Source organism: Orbicella franksi, chromosome 9, assembly GCF_964199315.1.
Source record: "Orbicella franksi chromosome 9, jaOrbFran1.1, whole genome shotgun sequence".
NCBI lineage: Eukaryota > Metazoa > Cnidaria > Anthozoa > Scleractinia > Merulinidae > Orbicella > Orbicella franksi.
This window is the reverse complement of record NC_138153.1, coordinates 19064393-19088064: the sequence shown is the minus strand read 5'-3', so window position 1 is coordinate 19088064 and position 23672 is coordinate 19064393. Positions and strand designations below refer to the sequence as shown.

Below are 23672 nucleotides of genomic sequence, written 5' to 3'. Positions count from 1 at the left end.
TAGCAATACTGGCAGGAAAAAAGTGCTTCCCCAGCCCCCACCATAGCATCATCCCACCTTCTGTCATCCAACCTTCTGTCAGTTGAGCTCTTAGTTACTTCATGTCAAGGAAATTGAAGATAAGTGTCGGCCTAATCGGCCACTACGATTCAAAGCAGACTTTACCCTTACATATCATCAATGGTATATTTAGTAAGCCACAAATACATGTAAGCCTGTCTTTTGAACTAAATGTCAAGAGGTGAATTTACTGTATTTTCTGTCTGTGATTTTTTTTGTGGCTCTTGGATGATGGCCGTTACCACTTACACTACTTATTATTCATCAATATTAGTGTCCGTGTGCATGATGTGTACCTCTCAGGGTTAAAACTTGACTTGTGTCAAGCCCCCTTGCATGAATTCTGACAGCTTTTAGGGTGTCTTAAAAAGTTCCTGACAATTATCACCAACGTTTCATTCATGAACTGATGACTAATTAAGAGTAACGAACTATGCATTAAGACAGACTAGGATTGAACAAACAGGCCTAGCAATATTTTACTCACTTTATTTAACACATCCTTCACATATTTCCAATCTCAATTATAGCATCAAGAACATTGCCTGTCTTTCTTAAAGTTCTGATAGCAAGATTTCTATCTATGCCAAGCTGCTCAACAATCAAGTCAATGTCTGCCTTCTCTAAGCCTTCTTCACTTTCAGAAATTTCTCCAAATGCTAAAAATAAAGCTTTATCAAATAGCATCTCCTTTATATTATCGCTTGTCGCAATCTTACCTTTATGGATAAGTTTTAGCTTTGATTTTGGGATGCTAACAGAATCTGAAATAACTTGTAAAATTGAATCACCATGATTGTCTGATTTTGACACTGTGAGTTCCTGCTTCACTTTGTTGTGTTTGATGACAATTTTAACAGTTTCCTTCTCTGCGACATTTTCAGTTTTGTTACTTTCTTGTGAAGATGGCAAACAGATTTGTTGTATTTCATTACTAAGCTTATCAGAGTCGAAAGTTTTTCCACCACCTTTTTTCCACTCTCCTTCATTAACAGAACTGTTACTGTTTATAGCATGAGAGGAATAGTTGGCACATTCCTCAGATATGTCTTCCTTCTTACATAGTTCACCTAAGCCACTGTTATCCACCGAAAAAGACGATTTCCAGAGTAGTGAATTAGAAGGTCGTGTAGAAGACACAGAAGTTAGAGATGTATTCCTTTCACTGTCTCTGGTATTAAAATCCTGGCAACTTTGCTTGTGGTATGGCCAGTGACATACTTGGCACTTCTTACAACTATATTCACAAACAGTTCATGTTAGTCATCAAATGAAATGTTATGTTACGAATCGAAATGATACAAAATAAAATGGTTTGAAATGGATGGAAATAAAATGAACTAAATTATGAATAACAAGGTCTCTGCCGTTCTTGGGCTGTATGAAAAACCCAGCAGATCTTTCAGGGACCCATTAACAGCTCTTAATCTGCTAAGATGGTGGGCATTCCGTCGTAAAACATGCAGATTGTTTTATGTAGAATATGTCATGAGCTTATCAGAGTTGACATCATTCATAATTTTTGTTGTTTTGGTTTTCAAGGTTTTTCAGGTTTTTGCAATTTAAACATGTCTGACCAATAATACTTAGTAAGAAACAATATATATCAATGTTACCAATAAAATACTTGTCTGCAGCCGGTACAGAGTTTCATAAATCTTTGTTTACGTCCACAGTTAGCACATAACAAACCTTCCGAATAATCTGCCGCCATCTTGATTGCAGAGCCCGCGCGCTTTTGGTCAGAGGTGACCCACTGTCCGCAGGGAGCGGAGGGAACGGGGGATTTCGCCCTGGTTTCTAGGCTCGTTGCTAGGAGGATAAAAAACCAAGGCTTGATTTCCAGCCGTTTTGGGAGGGCAGGGTTTTCAGGCCAACCAAAAAAGTGCCCCGCAAAATCAGGTTGGTCGGGTTGCCTAGCCGGTGGTAAGGATGGGGAGGTTCGCCAAGGCGGCCAGGATGGCTAAGTGACAACGGTGGCCGGGTTCAAGTTTTACACTGAGGCAGAACAATAATTATTGTTAATTATCATTGCTAATATTAGTTTAATACCGTGAATTCCCACGCCTGGTTTTGCCAGCCGAAATATGGAACACCTTTTTAAAAAAGTAATCCAACGTTGTATCGGTCTCTGCTTTTATATTCCTCATTTTTTAAGCCAGTTAGATCATCATTGATCCAACCAGCAGGATCATGGTCCGCAGTTGCCTGGTTTAACACTTTATAGCGAGGGTAATGTCGGTAGCAAAGATGATAAGGGTGACGAGGGTCGTGAGGGTGGCCAGGATGGCCTGCAAAATCAGGGTCGCTGGGGGCAGGTTAGCTTGGGTGCACGGCAAAGGTGACTAGGGTGTGGTCAGGGTTGTTGGAGTGGCGATGGTGGTTAGGTTTGCCAAGGTGGTCAGAGTGGCGAGGATTGGACCGTGGCTAGGGTGGCGAGGGTGCAGTTACGGGGGTCAGGGTGGCCGTAGTTACATATCGGTTTTGTATCTTGTTACTTATACAGTAATTTTTTTGTTGCGTTTCATCATTTCCCCTTGCCCACAATTCTGGGCCTATTTCGATTTATTGACATTTAAAATAGCTTCAAGGCTTGTGAAATAAATAAATCAGATCGAGGATGAGAAATGAATATATCTATGTTTTTTTATGCCCCATGTCTCGCAGTCAAGGTAAATGTGATCACTGCTCGTGCTCGCGAAAATAAACGCACTGCTCGCTTGTTCGTAAGTGCTCGCAAAGACCATTCGATACCCCAAAGATAGAATTTTATCAGATCAAAATTGGCTTCTTGATAACCTTGGGGCATACCAGATACCGTTTTAGCTGCATAAATGCATGACTGTTATATGGTACTACACGTCTAATAAAACGTTTATTTATCCTTCAACTCCCTAGCTCCATCGACCCCGCCCGCACTGCCTAACCTTTGCACTTTGGTTATTACCTGACTTAGGGCCTGTTTACATGGAGGGAGGATGCCCCGGCTAACCAGGCTACCCGGCTAACCGAGCTACCCTGGGAGGGCTAACATCTCATACGTTTCTTTAGAAAACGCATTGAAGCGTTTACGTGCTAGACAGGGTAGCCCGCCTACCCAGGGCACCTTGTTTACTTGCCCGGGGCACCCCGCTAGGTGGGATAGCTTTTTACCGTGTAAACGATTCGTGCCGGGCTATCCCGGTTAGCCGAGGTGAGATAAACCGCGAAAACATGGCGGCGCGAAGTGAATTTTTTCGTAGTTACCATTCGCCAGTGTTATCTGCCGAAGAGAATTGGAGGCAATCTGAAGAGATCAATTTAGCAGATGAGTCTCAGGCAGAGAATAGGTCCGTACCCGTGCAGGAAGCTGAAATAAGGTGTCAAATAGTTTCTTTGGTCAGCCATTTTGTTGGTTGTGCTTAGCGGCGGCTCAAAAGATAGCCCACGCAGCCCTCTCACTGCCTCGGTTAGGTGAGTTGCATGTAAAGGCGGGCTATGTGTCAACCCTTCTAGCCGGGTAGCCTGGTTAGCCGGGGCATCCTCCTTCCATGTAAACAGGCCCTTACCTAGTAATCAGGTACATGTAATAGCACTTTGTGCCATATATAGACAATAGCCTCCATTTGGTGCGAAAATATGCTCGGATATTTGTCCGCGGACATTATCTGTTCCGAGGTGCAAAAAGTTTTCCGAGATCGCGAAGCTCGACGAAAACTGTTAGCTCCGAGGAACAGATAAATGCCCAAGGAAACCAAGATAATCCCCTCACATATATCCATATATTTTTCAAGTCAAACGGAGGCTGTTGTGTTAATTATACTTCAAATATTTTTCTCAACACCCAGGATATGAAAATTGAGGGATATCACTCGGATATTCCCCAATATTCAATCATGTGACGCGTTTAGCAATCGAATGAACAACCTTTGTGCTGACGCTCTGAGACGCGAAGAAACTCGAAGAAGACTGGTGACTGGCCAGTCATGCGCAAATCTATCTCTCAACTTTATTTTGGTTTTCAACTAATTACCAATGGCAGGTTTGACAGACTTTAGCATTGTCGTGGAAGAAATGGGCTAAAAGAATGGGTTGAAAGATAACTATGGTATTACAACGTAGCCTCCGGTTTGTTTGAAGTGTCTTGTTGTATAATTTGACGACTTAGTAATTCGGGGATTTTAATTTGTAGGGTGCCACCGCGTCGCAACTGGAGAAGGAAATCGGTCATGAATTTCCTCAAAATGAACATTATTTTGGTCTGGTAAATGTAAGTACATGCGTGAATTCCTTCAGTCGTGTATGTAAAAAATGGAATTCCTAGTGTAATGCGCTAAGTCATAATTGTTATTGCATCGTTGCAGTTTGGGAATACTTGTTACTGTAACTCCGTGCTGCAAGCGCTATTTTTCTGTCGTCCATTTCGAGAGAGGGTGCTGGGGTACAAACCCCTTTCCAAGAGGAAAGAATCCTTGCTGACTTGTTTGGCTGATCTTTTTGGCAACATCGCTTCTCAAAAGAAGAAAGTTGGTGTTTTGGCACCCAAGAAATTCGTAGCCAGACTTAGAAAGGAGAACGGTAAGTTGATTTACGGAGATCTGCAGTTTAAGGAAGCTGCAGTATGCAGGCAGAAGTTTATCTAGCCTATAGTTTTGATTGCCCGTTTATATGCAAGCTTATGACCAGATTTATCGAGTCCATGGCTTTGGCCTTTCGTTGAATAAATCTGCTCCTTGTAAAAGTCGATAGATCGGTATATAAATGTGTTCGAAAAATGGCACACAGCGATAGAACTGAACTGAGTGAGTTGAAACTAAGTTTTGTTCCAGGTGCTAATTAATTGAGGATCAGAATTTCTTACCCACCCAAAGCAAGCGGAGTCTCTCGGGGAATTTTTCGTGAAAAGTGAAGAATGTGATTATGTTGTAGTAACTTCCATGAAAATGCTTAGTAAGCACTGTGGGTTAAAATTGAGTTTACTCTGATAATGCATAATTTGCATATATGTGTTGCCCGTTGGTAGAAATCTATTTTACAGTTACAAATGAAACTAAGATGGACAGATGTTTTCCTTTGGAGTAAAAATACACATCAAAAATTTGTAAAAATTCTGAATGTCTAGCAGTAAGGATGATGTAATCAATATATTTAAAGTGTATGTCAATTAATGTGCAGTCATCATCATTAATGCTAGTGACTCTATTCATGAATATCACTTGATGTTGATCATGATGATTTCCAAAGGAAAGAGTGATATAGAGATGTTGATGGAATTTGGTGATATTTAATATAATATATTATTCTTCTATGGTAGCAGAGGGATTTCTTAATATTTGTTAAGTCTCTTCCAAGTCGCAGACCTTTCCACGGTTCTTCTAGCCATTTTGGTTGGCAAACTCAGCAAAAATTACTACATGAAATGTACATGTGAAAGTTGGCCATCTTGTATCTAATTGGGCATGCTTACCAATGTACATAAATTTCTGGAATTTCTCTGAAGTAATTACATTTTAAATTTGTCTGCAAAACCAAGTAGCAGTTGGTGGGAAAATTATGGAGGGTGAAAATTATATTTCTTACCTCTTGGCCTGGCCATATCCTTCAACTTTGTTTGGTAAAGTATTTTGCAGGGTATATTTATGTACCTTGTTTATAAGAATGTCAAAACATTCATCTTTCTCAGTGGATTTCAGTTGCAGCCCTGGTCCTTCTTCGGAGTCTTTTGTCCTCCCTTGTAATGATGGGATACTTTTGTTTTCCATCTTTAAAGCATTACTTGTTTCTTTTAGGTGTTTCCCAACCTTCCCAAGCAATTTTGTTTTATTCCATACAAATTCAGCAGAATCAGAAAACAAAATGTTTACTCATTTTCAATGATGTTTAACACTATAGATCAAGACACAATGTTTGAGCTGCAGCCTGGCCATTGCATTGATGTTGTTGCTCGAACATTTCATAAATACTTTTTTGGATGTTTTTCAAGTTGTAGAAAAGTCACTTTGATTATTCATGGAATTTAATTCATTCTTTTCACAGAACTTTTTGACAACTACATGCAACAAGATGCACATGAATTCTTAAATTATCTTCTTAATACAATAGCAGATCTGTTACAAGGTACACATGTAAAATTTAATATTTTGTATGTCAACCCCAAACTATCCAATAATTTATTATATTAGGTTTTGTACACTGCATGCAAGTCATGCTACTCTATCACTCTTTGGCAAAGAAAATTTGTCTTGTGTTCCTTATGCAGGGGTTTAGTAATAAGGTTTGAAGGAACTTGCTGCATAACAAAGGAAGGTGGTTTTCCACTGCAGTGGCAGACTTCCACGATTTATTTTGGCTGCAAATACTAGAACTTATTTCATTTTCCCCTGTTCTATGAGTTTTAAAGCTGTAGTGAGTTTACTTTTAAAAAACAATTGTGTTAATTAAGAAAAAGGAACAGTGCATGATTCTTGTAGTTGTAGTCAAATGATGTCATTGTGTAAATTGCCTGTTGCTACTGAGCAATTATTGCTATTTGTCTACTGCTCCATGAGTTGACTGCTTTACTTTGCCCAGGAAAGACCATACTCTTATTCTCAACATCTCAGAACTAGCTTTTAATGGGGGCCTGTGTAGGGACATATCCAGAGGTGTAGCAGCTCTCATAAGCTTGTTATTCTATTTGTCGTCATAGTGTATAGCTGTTATTGTTTTAGGGCTAGGTGCATTGTTTCTGTTGTTTGTTCTATTGTTCTCTCAAAGGCTATCAAGCCATTCATGTGACACCTTACGAGAGCTGCTACATCACCCAACATATCAGTGATAAGGGGTTAATGGTTGCATTTGAAAAGACCAGGTTTGAGCCCTGGCTAGGGTCATTGCATTGTGTTCTTGGGCAAAACACCTTTTACTCTCACAATGCCTTGCTACCCACAGGTGTATATTAAATGAGTACCTAAGTGTAAATTTAATATAAATTTAAGGTGTGGTGGGGGGGAGGGTAACCTTGCGATGGACTGACTTATGCTAAACTTTCAATTGAAGGAGAAAAAGCAAAGGAGAAAGAAAAAGATAAACATAGCAGCACTAGCAGTGTCAGCAGTAAAAGCAGCATCTCTTCTGCAGGAACAACAAACGGAGGATCACAGCAAAACTCCAAAACAGAGCCTACATGGGTTCATGATATCTTTGAAGGAATTCTTACAAATGAAACAAGATGTCTCTGCTGTGAAACAGTAAGTTAACTTGAACATCCAAACTGAATGCTATTGGAGACAGATGTAGTCTTCTGGAATGATAGTTTGAAATTGTCATGCTTTCATAGCTTCATGAGGATAATTTTTCCATTTTGTATGTACAGGGGTACGTTGTGAGTAAGTTTGCTTTTTAAGTTCAAGTTTCCAACTGTTTCATATTCATAAAGTATAATTGAAGCAGAGGAAAATTCAAACTGATTTAAAAATTTGAAACAAAGAACAAAATTTAAACCATGATATGAACAATGTACAAAAATGTACATCGTGTTGTGTGGTGCTACTCTGGTTGAAACCAACTGGGAATGTTGAGTTATTTAGCTGTGAACCGTCTATTAAATTATTTTCATATACACTGTAGTAGGTTATTAAATATTAACCAAACATAATTCCTTTTGTTGAAGTAAATAATTATTGTTTTCATTAATAATAACTTTTTTTAGGTAAGTAGCAAGGATGAATCATTTCTGGATCTTTCGGTGGATGTCGAACAAAATACGTCAATAACACATTGTCTCAAGTGAGTAACTGTATAACTATTAAATTAATCGTATCTATAACAAACTTCTCGATCATGATTGGTTCTGCGCACGTCTCGTAATTTCAAATCAGCTTGGCACTTGTCTGATTTTGACATTTTTCAGGCCAGTGCTGCCTGAATATTTGTACTCGACTTGGTCCAATTACTAATAACTAATTTGTACTCTTGGTAAATTCTGTTCTGTTCATTGTTAACTGAGCAATAGCTAAAATCAACTGATCAGATTGCCGTTTACTGGCCAATGTCTTCTGGGTAAATTTTCTACAGCTCAAAAGTTGTATCATATTAAGACCACATCCGATAGAAAATCAAGCAATTTCAGGTTTTAGTGGACAAACATCTGGTACCAGAATAATTTTAAGTATTTTACAGTCATTTTTACATTTTCTTGAAGCTAAATACATAAATAATTGCCCAGGGAAAAACACCGAAAACAATTTCCCATGGGAACGAGAGAAAATAAATTTCAAAGTTCAGGGTACTTTTGCAAACACAGGCAAAATTCCATCATCAGTTTCATTTTACCAGTACTTTCAAGTATTTCATACGAAGGTCAACATTCGTTTTCAACATTTGGTGTTGCTAGAAATGATTTTTTTTTTTTAAGAAGATATTTAAAACAGTCGCACAGAAGTTTGCAATGCGATGTAAATTTATAATCTTGGTACTAGGTTTTTGTCCATTTGTTACTGGAATTTCTGGTGGATTCTGTCTCACTGCCCAGAGATGATATTTCTTGCCATTATGACTACTTTATTCTGGCCCCAACTTGTAAGCTCAGTCACTATTTGTCTTATTCAAAGAACCCCTTTAGTACAGCTACTCTGTTAATTAATACTTGTAACTAGATTTCTGTGGCCTACATGTATTGATGACGGATTAACGGGGTTCCACTGTACTCCACCCAATCCAGGTACTTATTTCATTTGATTTGCACTGAACTTTCTTTTGTTTTGTTCTTAACCAGAGGCTTCTCATCAACTGAGACACTTTGCAGTGAACACAAATACTTCTGTGAAACATGCTGTAGTAAGCAAGAGGCACAAAAAAGGTATTTTACAGTTGCCTTGCTCTTAAAATTGTACAGCAACAAGCCCTACATTATGCTTAAATTAATTACTTCTGGGAGCTGCAAATCATTAAAAAAAAGTTTTACCTTTCATCCTTTGCCAGTATCACTATGTACGTTACTGGTACGTGTAGGTTATATAACATTACTGTAAATGCTGTCTCTGAGGTGTATTGGGGCCCCACATTTGGTTTTGTAAGTTAGAGACTTCATTTAAGTTGTTAGGGTACAAAAATTTATTGACACAACCGTGCGTCAGCCATGCTGAGAGTTTCTATAAAGATGGCAAGAGACATGTTGGCCTACTCATGATCAGGCAAGATGCTTCTTTTCTTCCACCCAGGACTGAAGTATAGTTGTCAGCATTGGTGAACTGGAAAATCATGTTCATGTATTTGTTATACCCATTTCTCCTTCAGAATGAGAGTGAAGAAACTACCAAAGATTCTAGCACTTCACTTGAAGAGGTTTAAATACATGGAACAGCTGCAGAGATATGCAAAGCTATCCTACCGAGTGGTGTTTCCCTTTGAACTAAGGCTCTTTAACACAGTAAGTACAAGTAGCTCCACTTGCACAAGTTAATATTTCTTTGCATCAATAAATGTAATAATGGGTGATTCCAGAAAACATCCATATATATACCATGGGTGACTTTTTGGAATTCTGAGGGCAAGGGAGGGTTCTTTGAACTGGAAATCCAAAGGCATGGGGATACTTACGATTGGAGATCCAAGGGCATGGGGGGGGGGGGGGGATTTCTAGAGGGGACAGACAAGAGTGTGAAAGCACAAACGAACTGACAACACTGTTAACTAATGCGGAAAGCAAGATACAAGACAAGCATTGATCGATCGTGCATGTGTTCATGTTCATTTACAGACAGAAAACTATAAAATCTGGGTTGTACATTTGGCTCCAGAGACCTTAAGGTTGATGAATTTCTTTTCAGAAAATCGTTTGTGACAAACCCTGACCCGCCATGTTTGTTTACTATGTGCCAGCGATACATATTCATAAGGAAACTTCTCAAATAGCATCTGAACAAGTGAATAGTATTTGTATTATCAAAGGTAAATTAGGCAGGATTTGCCAATGTATGTTCTAATTTCCATAGAAATTAACACACAAAACAATTGAAATTTTTGTTCCTTCAATTCACTAGTTAAGTCGAAAACTAGTTGCAAAGTTGCGACTGAATTGGAGGAAGTTTTAGTCATTTAGTCAAGAATGCATGTGATCGTAATAGTCATAATTTGAAACCCTGTAGACAGTTGGTAAACTTCTGGGAAGATGTAAAAGTGTCAAATCACTTTCATTGGAAGTCTTTGGGAGTCAAACTTGGATTCCAGATGGTTGAAGTAAAAAATGGAAATCCAGAAGGGAGGGGGCAGGTTAGTGATTTTGGAATTTGGAGGGCATGGGAGGTAGAGTATTTTGAAATTTCCGAAGGCAAGGGGGTGTTAAAATTTTCATGCTGCCCGTGGTAGGATATGGATATTTTCTGGAATCACCAAATTCATACAAGTGAAGATAAATTCTTTAGATTAATATCTACAATCTTGGCCACAAGTCCTTGGGACACTTGACAAAGTGACAACTGGTGATGCATGATTTGAAGTGGGAAGTCATTATATAATTTGCCGAACCCCACTTCCCCCAAAAACAATGTTGGAATAGAGGGTCTCTGTTGGATGAATCAACATCAACATTGTGTTGGCAGGGTCCGAAATTAACTTTTTTAGGCAGGCACCAACTGGCAACTGAAATTTTTTTTTCAGTCGCCATATGGAAAAATTTGGTCTTCAAAAAGTGTCAATAAAATTTTCCTTCGCAGCGAAACACAAACCAAAATTTTTGGTCGCCAGATGGAAAATTCTGCTCGCCAATTTTTTCTTTTAAGAATCGGAATGAGGAGAACGCGTTTGGCGTCGCAATGATGGCAATTTTTCCGCTAACGATAAGATTAAATACAAACACGCTGATTATTTATACACCTTCCACTGAAAACCCACAACGAACGAATCAAATGTTGGGCATATACGCAGTTTCGTGCGACAGCCAAATGTTTCAAGTCAATTTTATACCTTCTCTTGTCTCTACCTTTTGGAGAAGAAATGTACCCGACTGAAAACTGCCGTTTGGTTCTTTGCTCTATGTGCAAAATGATCTTTCCTTTCGCGTTCTGTCAAGACAATCGACGGATCACCATGTTGAATATCGAAATCTTCCACTAATTTCTTCGCGGATGTTCCGTCTCCACTTTGTAATAAATTACGGAAAGATTTTAGGACATCTTTGGACACCACATCACCTGAATAAATATTCATGATGAAAGAATGCACGTGGCCTTCAGCGCCCGCAATACGTATGTAATGGGAAACCGCTGGAAAAACATGGCGGCGAAGCTTCGCACTGATCGTAGCTGTGAAACGTTGTGGTAGAGTTATAATAACAGGAAAATCGGTTTTATACTTCAAAAGCAGCAGAAAGGTAAAAAGTAAGTGACCAATTGGTGGGCGACTTTGAATTTTATTTTAATCGATTTGGCTGAAAATCTAAGTTAGTGTAATTATTGTGGCTTGAAATAGTTAATCGCCCACTGGCGACCAGCTGTGAAATTCTGGTCGCCAGTGCAAAATTTTTAGTCGCATTGGCGACCAGGAAAGCGCAATTTCAGACCCCGGTTGGGGGTGTGGAGGTGGAGGTGGACAGAAAGACCATATGTTGGCAAAAGTACAAAGTGTCCCTGGCCAAGACTTTGACCAGGATTGTAGTCTATCTGTCCCAAGGTAGATATTTTTGCGTGATATCAACCTATGAGTACTAGTCAAACAAATTAACTGAAACAAGTCATTTGTAACATTCTGTAACTTTGACAAGTGTGGTGTGATCAAATAAAATTCACTGCATAGTTGTGCATGTGAAACATTAAACCTGGTTCACACTTGTGAAGTAAGCATAAGAACAAGAAAAAGAAAGTAACATTTCCCTTTTTCTGGTGCTTGCGCATTTGGTTTTTTTCACTTAGTGTTTGCGTATTTCACAAATGATAACTGGGGTAAAATAAGCACAAGCAAAGGCGCAAGAATTCAACCAAACTCCATCTTTCTTCTTTAGCGATGTAGCTGACAATATCAATCCAAAAAGTGAGGCAGTGCAAATAAGATTGGCTTTCACCAAACTTCTGATGATGTAGATATTGTCTTGAAACACACCACATACAGGAGTTCATTACTGAAGTTGCTGTTTTTTGCAGGAAATATATTTTAACTTGTTAATAAGTGTTTCTTTTTCTGTTTTTGGCATTAACCAGGTACAAGGTGTTTTCTTCTTTTTTATAAATCTATTTTGGTTACTTGTTTTTTCCAGTCTGATGATGCAATTAATCATGAAAAACTTTATGACCTGGTTGCTGTTGTCATACATTGTGGCAGGTAAACAGTGTACATCATTTAACATTTTAAATACATCATAATGAATATTTTTATTTATTTAGCAGTATCCTTATTTGTTTTAAGAAACACCTGAAACAGTTATCATTAATATATGACAGAGCTTCGAAAGAATCTGGAGATCTTTCAATAGTAATTATGAATTCTTCAGACCAGTTTCCTAAACTGTGAAAAAGTAATTGACAAATGTAGAGGATATGTACTCCTTGCCCTAAAGTTAAGAGTAATGAAATACATGCTACATGGAAAAAGAGAAGAGCAAGCCTAATAGTGTGGCCTTTTTTATCTAAAGTAAAATATTCTTGAACCTATCAAAAATATCATGAAGATATCATGAAGACTTCACATCGTGCAATAAGATCAGTGACCCTTGCTGTCTGTCCATCTCTCAGTCCATTTGGTTTTATCAACTGGGTTGATAATGTAAATTGGCCACCGTAAAGAGATTTGAATCTCTTTACAGTGGCCAATTTACATTATCAACTCAGTTGATAAAACCAAATTATCTTGTTATACTCCCCACCGACACAGCACCACAGTTTCTTTAGAAACTTACTCTCTCTATTCATCTCTCAGTCTGCTGAAAGATCAAAGCAAACTCTGCTTCTAGGTGTTTGTTTGTCTGTTTGTCTGTCTCTGTGTGTGCGTCTGTCTCTTTTGGGCAATTTTTGTGATGTATTTTGCTTAATTTGTGTTCTTTTAGTGGACCAAACAGGGGTCACTATATCACAATAGTGAAAAGTCATGGTCTTTGGCTTCTCTTTGATGATGATATTGTAGAGGTTAGTGTAGTAGTCATATTGAAATACTTGTAACCCAACAGTAACAGTGTAGGCTTAAAAAACCTTCATTAAGTCAGTTAGCAAGTTTTCACCAAACTTTTTTATTTTGAAATTTGTATGTGACAAATTCTTATTTATGGGACCATTTGTTGTATGCAGTGAGTTGCTTATCACTGGAAACCACATTTTGATTGGCATTTTACCCCAATTTGAATTTTTCTGCTGACTTAACAACTAATAAAAGCAGCAAAATTTTATTTGGTCAAAGCAAAATAATGTTTAGCTTTCAGTTCAATTACGTTGTTTAAGCAATCAATTTGATGGTATCCAATATTCCTCACTCTGTGCCAAGACGTCATTTACTTTGTTTTTCACATTTTCTTTTTTTTTTTTTTTTTTTTTTTCAGAAAATTGAAGCTCAAGCGATAGAAGAATTCTATGGCTTGACATCAGAAATCCAGAAGTCGTCAGAATCAGGCTACATCCTTTTCTATGAAGCAAGGGGATAGAATTAAATGACGAAAAACTCTGATAATAATTTATAAAGGGCAGTGAAAGATACTCAGAGGACTTACAAAATATCCATGTTTTAAATGTATATTCACGTTGGATTTATTTTGTTGCTTTCTCAAGAAGCCCATGGGAGACTTTCATGTGCAAGGGTCGGGATGCTTGACATCTTGTTTAGGAGTGTACATTGAATATTTTAGTATCATTAAGGGTATCCAGTTCAGTATTTTTAGCCCTCAAAGTATTGTTTAGGGCTGTATGTGCAAAATGCCATCACGCTGTGCTGATCGTCTAGACCAATCAGGTGTGAATTTGTTTTTACAATAAAATTATGGTATCTCGTAGGGGTCAAATACAGCTTGAACCACACCCAGATTGGTCTCTTTTAGGATTCTACGTCAAACATCCTAAGCCTTCACACGAGAGTCCCTCCCCCTCCCCTCTCCCCCTGGGCAGGGGAAGAAGATCTTGTGGCAGGTTACTGTAAATGATTACTATGTTAGGCCTCAATGTGGCTGTTGAAAAGAAATTACATGTACAATGTAGCTGTTTTACTTCAAAATGCATTCAGTTGACCTGCAATGCTAAAATGTACATTTCTCATTTCGTAGTTTTGAACGAGTAGTCTTGTTAATCTCTTGGTATTTAATTTTGTATTATTTTGTTGTTAAATATTTTGATTAAGTCTGCGCTGCTAATAAAGTATATCCTTGTCATCTACAGTTTGTATTGTATATCATCAACCTAATGAAAAGCTGTGTAAATGCCTCCAGTTGTCTCGACATACTGTTTCTCCCACCTCGTCCCTAGAACGCCATTGCGTTTCGTCAGTGAGGAGCGGGAATAGGGAGTGCGTTGCTTGATGGTTAGAGGGACGCCTGGAGACGAGGCCGTCTTTTTTCTTCTTCCAAGACGACAGCTGATCGACAGTTCCTTCACTCCGCAATGTCGATCTTTTGTTCCTTTGTTCGTTTGTCCATTCATTCATTCATTCATTCATTCATTCATTCATTCATTCATTCATTCATTCATTCATTCATTCATTCATTCATTCATTCATTCATTCATTCATTCATTCATTCATTCATTCATTCATTCATTCATTCATTCATTCATTCATTCATTCATTCATTCATTCATTCATTCATTCATTCATTTATCCATTTGCTGCTGATTGTTTACCTTGAATGATACTCCTCTCACGAAAGACGGCTTCGGCTTGTGTTCAAATTCGATTCAATCAATCAATTGTCCGATCAGAATTTGGGTGCAAGTCGCAATGACTTGGAGTAACGCTTACTTTATTGAGAATAGTAATTGGACCCAGTGGAGTACAATTTAGGGGGTAATCGCGCGAGTAATTTCAAAATCAGACGAGCGCGAAGCGCAAGGCCGATTTGAAACTACGAGCAAGATTACTCCCTAAATTGAACGACACGAGGTCCAGTTACTAATTAATCTTATTTATAACAAATTTCGAAATTAAAAAGTCTTTGGAGAAGTTCTTTTTAACGAAAAGATCAGTAGCGTTTAACATAAGTTTTGAAACTGTTGGAAACATTAAGAAGGAAGCTATTAAAGCTCGTGTAACTGACGTGCGAATCACGTGGGTATCCAATTATAGGTATCCAATCATAAAAAGTTCAAATTGAATACCTGTAATTGGACACCCACGTGATCGCGCTCTGATTACGTGACAAATAGGCGCGCGGAGAACCAATCACGATCGAGATTGTCTTATAGATACGCTACATGAGTATTGCAATGAATATCAAGACAATTAACTAAAAGTAGCTGGAATATTTCGAAAAGGTCGCCATTGTCCTATGACCACTGACGATCGCTTGCTTATTGCCCTGCAGGCGACTCAATTCAGGCCGTCTCAATACAGTAAACGAATTACATAAAAAAAAAGCTTCATTTTATTACATTCACAAATTTTCTTTCTTCAACATTTGCAGCGTTGTCAACGATGAGGACGTGTCTGTAAAAATGTGTCAATTTACACAACAAAATAAGCAGAAAGAAACAGACTTGTCCAATCAAATTATTAAAAGAGAGTTGATCATACATTAAAGGAAATTCGTAGTGAAGTTGCCTGAAATAGAAAATAAGAAAGGAAATGTTTAGAAAATAACGCAATATTAAATTTGTCACACCCCGTTAACTTAGCATAATGCCTAGGAACAAGTTACCCTTAGTGACGTCATAAAGTATCCCGCCAAATAGAGAGTGAGAGGGAGAGAACTGGGTACAAAGCTCGCTCAGAGGTAGGTGTTCAGTGTCGCAACGCAAAGATGACGCATTTGTCGCGCTCTAGTGTTCCTAGCAAAGTCTCTTACAATTTCAAGGTAATTTTTAAAAATCGCAACAACAACAACAAAAAAGTCTAGACGTATCGCAACCAGCTCCCTGGCCAGAGGTCTTGACGACTGCATAATATTTATTTTGCCAATTATCGACCAGATCTACCAGGCACGTGAATCCGGCACTTACCCATGAGTAATACGTGTGCAGTATCAATTCCAGGGCGGTACTCTGATGAACTGCTGGCACTCGTGCTGGCGCCTGCAGTCACTGAAGTTTGGGGTTTCTGAATGTAAATCTCGCCATCGATCAAATACACGTCCTTGGCTATGTCGTAATTGCTAAAAAATAAATTCGAAGAAACAAATATTGCGTCACAATATATTGATTTCTTATCTGATAATTATCGTCTAACTCATGCAATGTTAAATCTCGTGATTAAACCAACATAGCTATGGTTTGTTTGTTTCTCGGTGTTTTTGAGGAACTAAGACTAATTACTTTCCCGCCAAAGCCAACACAAAGCACACCTTGGTGGATTGAAGCAGGGAGGGCCTCCTGTTTTCTTCCAATGCTTCTCACAGTAATAACACTGGCATCCCATTCTTGGATTTTCCTCGTGATCAAGAGTAGAGGGACCACAAAGTACATTTCTGACAAACTCTATGTCCAATGGAAAAGAACTTTTCTGATTGTTCTCTTTGAGCAACACTGCGTCCATCTGAATGACCTGAAAGTTAAATAAGTAAAGCATTTCAAGTTTTGTCGTTCATAAGCCCCGGTGCCCAACTTTCTTTACCATGTTGCGGCCGGGAAAAATCGCTATTTTCTTGGATGCATAGCCCTTCAGCCGCCCCTACAGGGTACTTCACATCTTTAACAACAAAGTATCTTGTCTAAGAAGTAAAGTATCCCTCAGAAGACGTAAAATATCTTGTCTTAAGGATAAAGTATCTTGCCCCAGAACGCAACACAGTAAACCCGGCAGGACTCGAAAACAGTTCACCACTAAGATGACAGACATAAAGCCAAATTTTTCGGGCTATAAGCCGTTCACTTTGAAACGGTCTTGTGTATTGTGGGTAATAGAATAGTACAAGGGCTGTGGACTGTTTTGTGGGGATTCTAGTTCTAGGTTGGTGCAAATGCTAGGTTTCTGCTTTTCTTTATATTAATCAACACGTGACTATTCTATTTCAATAGCCGGTTCGTTTTTGAATACTTACACCTCTCTTATATTTGTTTCTCTCATTCAGGTCTCGTGTTCTTTCATCAGGGTTGAAAGTTGAAGCAAAGATTTTTATGACGTCTTCAAACGAGGGGTTACTCAATTCGTCCACCAATTCGTTTACGACCTTACGTCGTTCCTTGGTCTTTTGTTCAGTCTTTGGATCAGTAGGCTTTGGTAAAATCACTGACTTTGCAAAGGCGACTTGCTGTGAGAGAGGAGCATGGGATCGAATGGTTGAATCAGCCGGATGTGACAGCGCCTTATGGATGACGCGGCGACGCAAAGCAGATTTCCTGTCTCGCTTGCTGTCCAGTTGCTCGTTCATTATGAGTGACTAAACAAAATAAAGTGATTAGAAAGGAAAAGCTTGAGAATGAGGTGCTCACAGGCTTGAGTGAAGAAATATATTGGCCGTATCTACTTACAACATTTTCACGCCATTTTAGCTCACTGTCTTAACCATACCACTGAAATCTTTGCAAATTATTCTCTTATTTGCTTTCACCATCTCCTATCTCTTAATAAACTTTTTCCATGTTGATTAATTAAAAGCAGATTCTGAAAACTTCTCCACCCTCCACTATTCAATCGATTTTCCTGTCCTTGGACTGAAAAAATGGTCTTTGTTATAGAAATAAATATGAGAATATTACTTAAACTGATTACTTAATTTATTATGTCCTCGCTCTCCGTTAAATTTTCAGGCCGCAAATACTTCTCTCCCTCCCCAAGAAAACATTGAGCCTGGCTAAAGTTTCCATCATTTTCCTCACACTTGAACCATTTGTTGTGAAAAGTTTACCTTTGCCAGTTTTATATTCTCTGCCATGGACGTCTTTGTCTCCTTCGTTTGCTGCTTAATCACCTTTCTCTTTTCTTTGCTCTTATCCACCATGTGTTTATTCCCAATCATAATTTTGTCCAGAGCCTTGTGAAGGTCACCGTGGAAACCACTAGAATGTTGCCTGGATGTAAGATGCTTGATAAAACGCCGAGTCTCTAAAGACTTCCGTCCGCCAATCACCGACTTTCCTGAAAGAAAATCAAACTTAAGATGTAACTAAATACCGCAGCACAGATCGTCAACAGCATAAAATACCAAGGTCCACGGTATCAGATCCAGATAAAGGTGTGTTTTGCGGGTTCATTGAATTGCACTCGTTTCCCCGATTTTTCTTCAGAAAGGTGCCAGGAAACAAGAGTCTGCATGACGTCATCCTAAATAGCAGTTCAGTAGTTCCAGCATAAATTTTAATGTGAGGTTACCAGTTATGAAAGTTGTACAACTTAACATAACGAATAATAAACAATACTAGTTTGATCCTCTTCTAAAGATGTGTCTCTTCCTGCGATTCCATTAAATCAAATGACTATAGTTTTTTATCGTTCTGTTCGTTCTATGATCAGCTTTCTTCTTAGCTACACTATATTGTTAGTATATATGTTTACCTTGACGCAGTTCCATGGTAGCGGATGGAGGCTGGGTTAGTGGAGGGGGCAATGGTGGCTTGCCTACAAATCATAGCATACAAATACAATCAATTTTGTTCTGTTTAAATGATTTATGATTTGAATATGGCCCCACCGTTTCCCCTTGAAAAATTTTTTTGGCGTTCTCAAAACCTTCTTATAAATATTTTCCTCGATAATAAGTAAAGCAATATATTTTACAGTCCAGCAGTGTTGCTCAATCCCGCTATCTCTGTTTAGAATTGAAATTGACATTTTAATGTAAATATCTCCAGGCCATTTGGATATCAGTTTTATTAAGGGATATTAACATATTTTCAGGCCTTTTCACCTCTGAATTCTTTGTTTTAGAATACAATACCACGAGTTTAAATTTTCTTCGATCTATTATTGTGAAGGAGACGTCTGCAGGGGTCATTAGAATGGATTATGACAAATTGCTTACCTTCGTCAGAAAGGTCTTTCATAGCGATGTCATCGTTATCACATTGTGCTCCTTCATCATCATTCGTGTTCATAACTTCACTACACGGTCCTTGTTTTACATCAATGTCAACCTTCGTCTCCGTTGTTGATTCTCCTCTCACGTAGATCATTTCCGCGGACGAGGACTCGTTTTCCGAAATCAACAACGGCGACTTCAACTCGTCATCTTCCATTGATATCATGACGTCACTGGATGGAGCAACTGGTGTCTTACAGGATTCTGTCGAAGAGTTCGTGGTACCTGTTTCCAAGGCAACGGCGTTCGTTCGTTCTTTAGAATCCTTGGAAGAGCTGAGTAAGTCCATGGGAGGAGTCGGCAATGAAAGGACAGTTGCCGAGGTAACTGTCACAATCGTAGATTTAGCTACAGTTGGTGTTGATCCGGTTTCATCTGGAAGCGTCAAATCGTCAGCAGTTTCCAATGGTGGTGTGGAAGGCGGCGTCTTTGGTTCCTTGGAAGATGTCAACATGTCTGACTCTGATGTAGTTAAGTTAGGAGGAGTAGAGATAGATTCTACAGAACATGATTTGACGGGGGTGGAGTGGGGCGTTTCGTTGGACGAGCAGACCGGTGGCTCGGACGTGGCAGAAGTCGAGGATAATGATGGCGGAAGCGTAGAATCGGACCCCTCAATTTTTATCCAAACCTCTCCGCTAGGGATGCCTGTGGCTGTGCCTATGGGTGTTGAATGAATACCTTCCTCGGTTTCTACATGAAGTGTCCTGGATGTTGGCGCACCTGTGCCATTCTCCCTGGTTTGGATGTCCAGCGACGTTTCTCTTGGGTTTTTAGAAGATGACTGAGATGTTTGTTTTGATGTTTTTTTCTTCTTTCCTGAGGCTTTCTTCTCAAAGATGATTTCCTCATTGCTGTCCTCTTTGCTCAACTGGTCCGCAGGTAATGACGTCATTGTCCCCTCCTCCAGATCACCTCGTTTCCGTGCTGAGCGCTTCTTGCATTTCTTCCTATTTAGAATTTAAACAAAGTGAATTAGAAATACAAAACTATTTTGACTGAATGTTTTCCAAATTGGTTGTAGCTGAGTCCCAGGAAAGCCAAGCAGTGATCGCAGTCGTCGAGTGCGATTCATAGCTACGTGATTTGACATGTCCTGCAGGTAAAACTGTTTTCTATAACCGAATAATGCATGTAATAAAATAATGTCACGTGACTTTTCCCAAAGTTATTACTGTGCTTCCTAAGCGAAAATTACTTGGAACCACAGGCGATCCGTTCGTGAATCTAGAGAATGCGCAGAAACGAGCCGGTTGTGCATTATCATTTGATGTTTTTTTGGATAATGTTGATGTAAGCTAGTACAATTTCTCAAATTGACTTTTCACATTTGAACTTCCGGATGCTACCGCCACCGGAAGTAAAAGAGAGATAAGATCAACGTCCGCGGGCTATAAAGTCTTCTGCTGATGCTTTGAACGAGTCCCTTAATGGGTTAAAGACAATAATTATATAGCTATGGCTCACCACAGTTGTATGAAGCAAGTCACGATGGCCATTAACATAAAAATCCCTCCAATGATTCCTCCAACGATGATGGGTGATCCCGAGTCCGCTGGATCTTTAGTTGTGGAATCAGATTTGTGTTTCTTTTTCTTTTTGAAATGCTTGTCTTTCCCATTGTCACTCGTGTCTCTACGTTCCAAAGCCACATGCCACCGAAGCCCTGAAGATGCACTGATTTTAGGATGGACATTCCTATTAACGTCCGGTATGGTAGATGTGCCATGTTGTGAAGATCGTTCTTGTCCTGATACACTCGGCTGATCATGGGGGAAAGGACTTTCTCTGTTATTTTCTGAGGAGCCTTTCTTTGTAGTCTCCTGTGCAGTGTCTTCTGGGGTCGCTTGTGGATCGACAGAAGATGATGACTCAGTAGTTCCTAGAGTCAGTTTAGGATTAGGTTCTCCAGGGCCTGATTGACCAGATAAAAAATAGTTTGGCGGCTCATAAGAATTCAGATTTAGATTCAAGTCAGATTTTCCAGAATTTAATTTGCCAGGGTCACCAGTTGCCCACTGAGTTGCAGGCAGATTCAGTTTCATTTCTGCTTCCGTAGAATATGATTTGGTAGATTCAGCACCTGCCCACTGACTTCTAGGTAGATTCGCATTCATTTCTGCTTTCTCAAAGTCTGATTTGGAAGATTCAGCAGTTGTCGGCTGAGTGGCAGACAGACTCGTATTCATTTCTGCTCTTTCAGAATATGATGAGGCAGATTCAGAAGTTGTCGACTGAGTTGCAGGCAGATCCATATTCATTTCTGCTTTCTTGGAATATAATTTGGAAGATTCAGCGATTGCTGACAGAGTGGTAGCGAAGTCTAGATTCACATCAGGTTTTTCAAAATCTGACTTCGCAGATTCAGTAGTTTTTGACTCAGCATTATGCAGATTCAGTTCCGCTTCAGTTTCTGCAGAATCTGATTTGAGATATTCTGCAGGGTTTGTTTGTCTTACAGAGGTTGGCGCATCCATCAGTAGATTGATTAACTTCGGTGTAGGTCTGGGTCTAGTCACATATGGTACATCCGTGACTGATGTCGGTCGCGTACTTTGCAACACAGAGGTTGCCATACTTTCCAATCCCCCGTATGACGGTTCGGATGTCGCCTCCGTATCTCTGTCAATGGAATGTTGACTTGCTTTTGACGAGGAACCGTCAAAGACTGTCCCTGTGTCCCAGCCGGTTTCCGATTTATAACTGGGATCCCTGTTCTTTTGCTTCCAAAGCATAGCCATCTCCAACAGCTTGTTTTTATCTTCTGTTGGGGTTTCCTGTGGGTTTTGAGCCGCAGTCTTCTCTGCTTGCTTTAAAGCTGTATCCTTTCCTCGTTCAAGAGCCTGTTTTACGAGGAAAGAAACGTCCATATCACCTTGAGATGTTCTTGAGTTCTCAGGCGATTCCAAATCGTTACTTCTCCTCACGGCTCTTCTCATAATAAGCTTTGTCATAGAAAGCTTCTTGTTTTTCTTGCGCCAATCATTTGTTCTTAACTTCACGGGCTTGAAAACCTCGTCTGTTGTTGGCGCAGATTTTTGGTCATCTTCAGATCCATCCGTCTTCTTCTGGTTATTCACCGATGATGATTTAAAAGAGAAGTCAGACTCGGGTGGACTGGAGGACGGAGTTAAATTAACATCCGTTATTTTGTCTCTAGACGGACGCTGGGCAGAGGGATTGTTGGACCCTGCAGAAGTCAGCGCATCCAGAGAATTCTCGGTTGATGATTCCTGAGAATTATATGAAGGTGTTCCTGAAACTTGGAAGAGCGCGAAACTGTTATGACATGTCACGACGTCAACTAAAACGTCATATGCACGCATGACTTTGAACGCGCTTTGCAAGCAATATTTCAAAGCTTTTTTTCACCCGAAAACGTTTATTCCCTTCACTGTGTTATCAAGCAGAAGATCTGAACAACTTGTATCTCCGAGTGCTTTGACGTTAAATCATAATTAATAAAGAATCGTATTTGTTTTATCGCAGGACGCAAGTAAGTGAGAATAAAAACGCGAATCAAGAAACTGCACCTTTTATGATTAACCTTCAGCGGAAGAAAACGTCAAAATCGGGCAGATAATTTTTTAATTAGTGTCACTTGATCTAGTTTCGCTGATGCATACAAAATTTGCCAGTAAAAGCATGATTTGAATTTGCCACATCGTTTGAAACAAAACGCAGGCCGCAGTACTAAGCGCTAATTTTTTTCGACTTGATTTCTTTAAAATCATTACCATTTTAAAACTAAACCAAAGCAAATGTTTCCCTTACCTTCGCAAATACTGTGAAGCATCAAAAGATAAAGTAGAATTCCGATAAAAGCTTTTTTCTTCTTCATGATAAACGCTGTGTTAACCATAGGATAAACGCAACATCTCACAGTGAAAAATGAGCAACATTTCGTCATAAACGTTGATTTCAGTATGACGTCCAAGTGCGCGCGCTACGTGACAGGACTGAGGTAGCGCAACGTGTTAGGTAACAGTGGCAGAAAGTATTTTTATTTATTTATTTAAAAGAAGAAGACAGAAGATCTATCTGAGACAGTCAAATAATTGACTCATTAAAAAACCAAAACCAAAGTAATCACACTAGGCTCTCACAAAGGACACAGACAGTTCAATAGATCGTTTTCACTGTCACGCAATAAAAAAATAAATCGAAAACCATCCAGTGGAAAAAGCTATGAAATTATGATGTTATAGAAGATAACTAAATAAGCCACTTGTCCACGTTTTAGGCCTGTGCGTTCCCCCAAACTTCAGATATTCGTCGAAATGTTTCGCCGATATTTACAGAGCCCAGTATGAAAACGCCATGTTGGTGTACCTCCGTGGTACACCAATATGGCGGCCGGAAAATAGTGTAAACATCTGGAACTTACTTTGGCTATCTAGGCGACTGATTATCAGTACTGATCAAACAAGCATTTACATAAGCACTTTTCCTAATACTTTAACTTCTAAAAAGGCTCAAAATCATGGGATAATTATATATTTTTCGACAAACTCGATCA

General features: G+C 39.2%; 3 protein-coding genes across 3 annotated transcripts in view; 1 reads left to right on the top strand and 2 right to left on the bottom strand.

Moving 5' to 3' along the window:
- LOC145497291 (uncharacterized) overlaps positions 1–3897 on the bottom strand; it is a 5133-nt gene extending 1236 nt beyond the window's left edge. The window contains exons 1-2 of the mRNA XM_081477116.1: positions 1677–3897; positions 1–1297 (exon numbers count right to left, since the gene is read on the bottom strand). The exon at positions 1–1297 is cut by the window's left edge and continues 1236 nt beyond it. Of these exons, the coding sequence (XP_081333242.1) occupies positions 565–1297; positions 1677–1774 (831 nt within the window). The 5' untranslated portion in view covers positions 1775–3897 and the 3' untranslated portion in view covers positions 1–564. The remainder of the gene's footprint in view (positions 1298–1676) is intronic.
- Positions 3898–4045: 148 nt separating this feature from the next.
- Positions 4046–14365, top strand: LOC145496898 (ubiquitin carboxyl-terminal hydrolase 46-like). The gene is made up of 11 exons (XM_081476668.1): positions 4046–4147; positions 4232–4309; positions 4404–4617; positions 6076–6156; positions 7078–7268; positions 7730–7806; positions 8795–8878; positions 9316–9448; positions 12269–12333; positions 13055–13133; positions 13541–14365. Exons 1-11 carry the CDS (start codon positions 4145–4147, stop codon positions 13640–13642), a joined length of 1107 nt encoding a protein of 368 aa, XP_081332794.1. The 5' UTR covers positions 4046–4144; the 3' UTR covers positions 13643–14365.
- Positions 14366–14733: 368 nt separating this feature from the next.
- Positions 14734–23217, bottom strand: LOC145498531 (uncharacterized). Its single transcript, XM_081478448.1, has 8 exons — positions 22928–23217; positions 20621–22514; positions 19097–20103; positions 18631–18693; positions 17984–18213; positions 17177–17515; positions 16481–16719; positions 14734–16291 (listed from the first exon to the last, which is right to left on the bottom strand). Exons 1-8 carry the CDS (start codon positions 23061–23063, stop codon positions 16099–16101), a joined length of 4101 nt encoding a protein of 1366 aa, XP_081334574.1. The 5' UTR covers positions 23064–23217; the 3' UTR covers positions 14734–16098.
- Between the last annotated feature and the right edge of the window lie 455 nt (positions 23218–23672).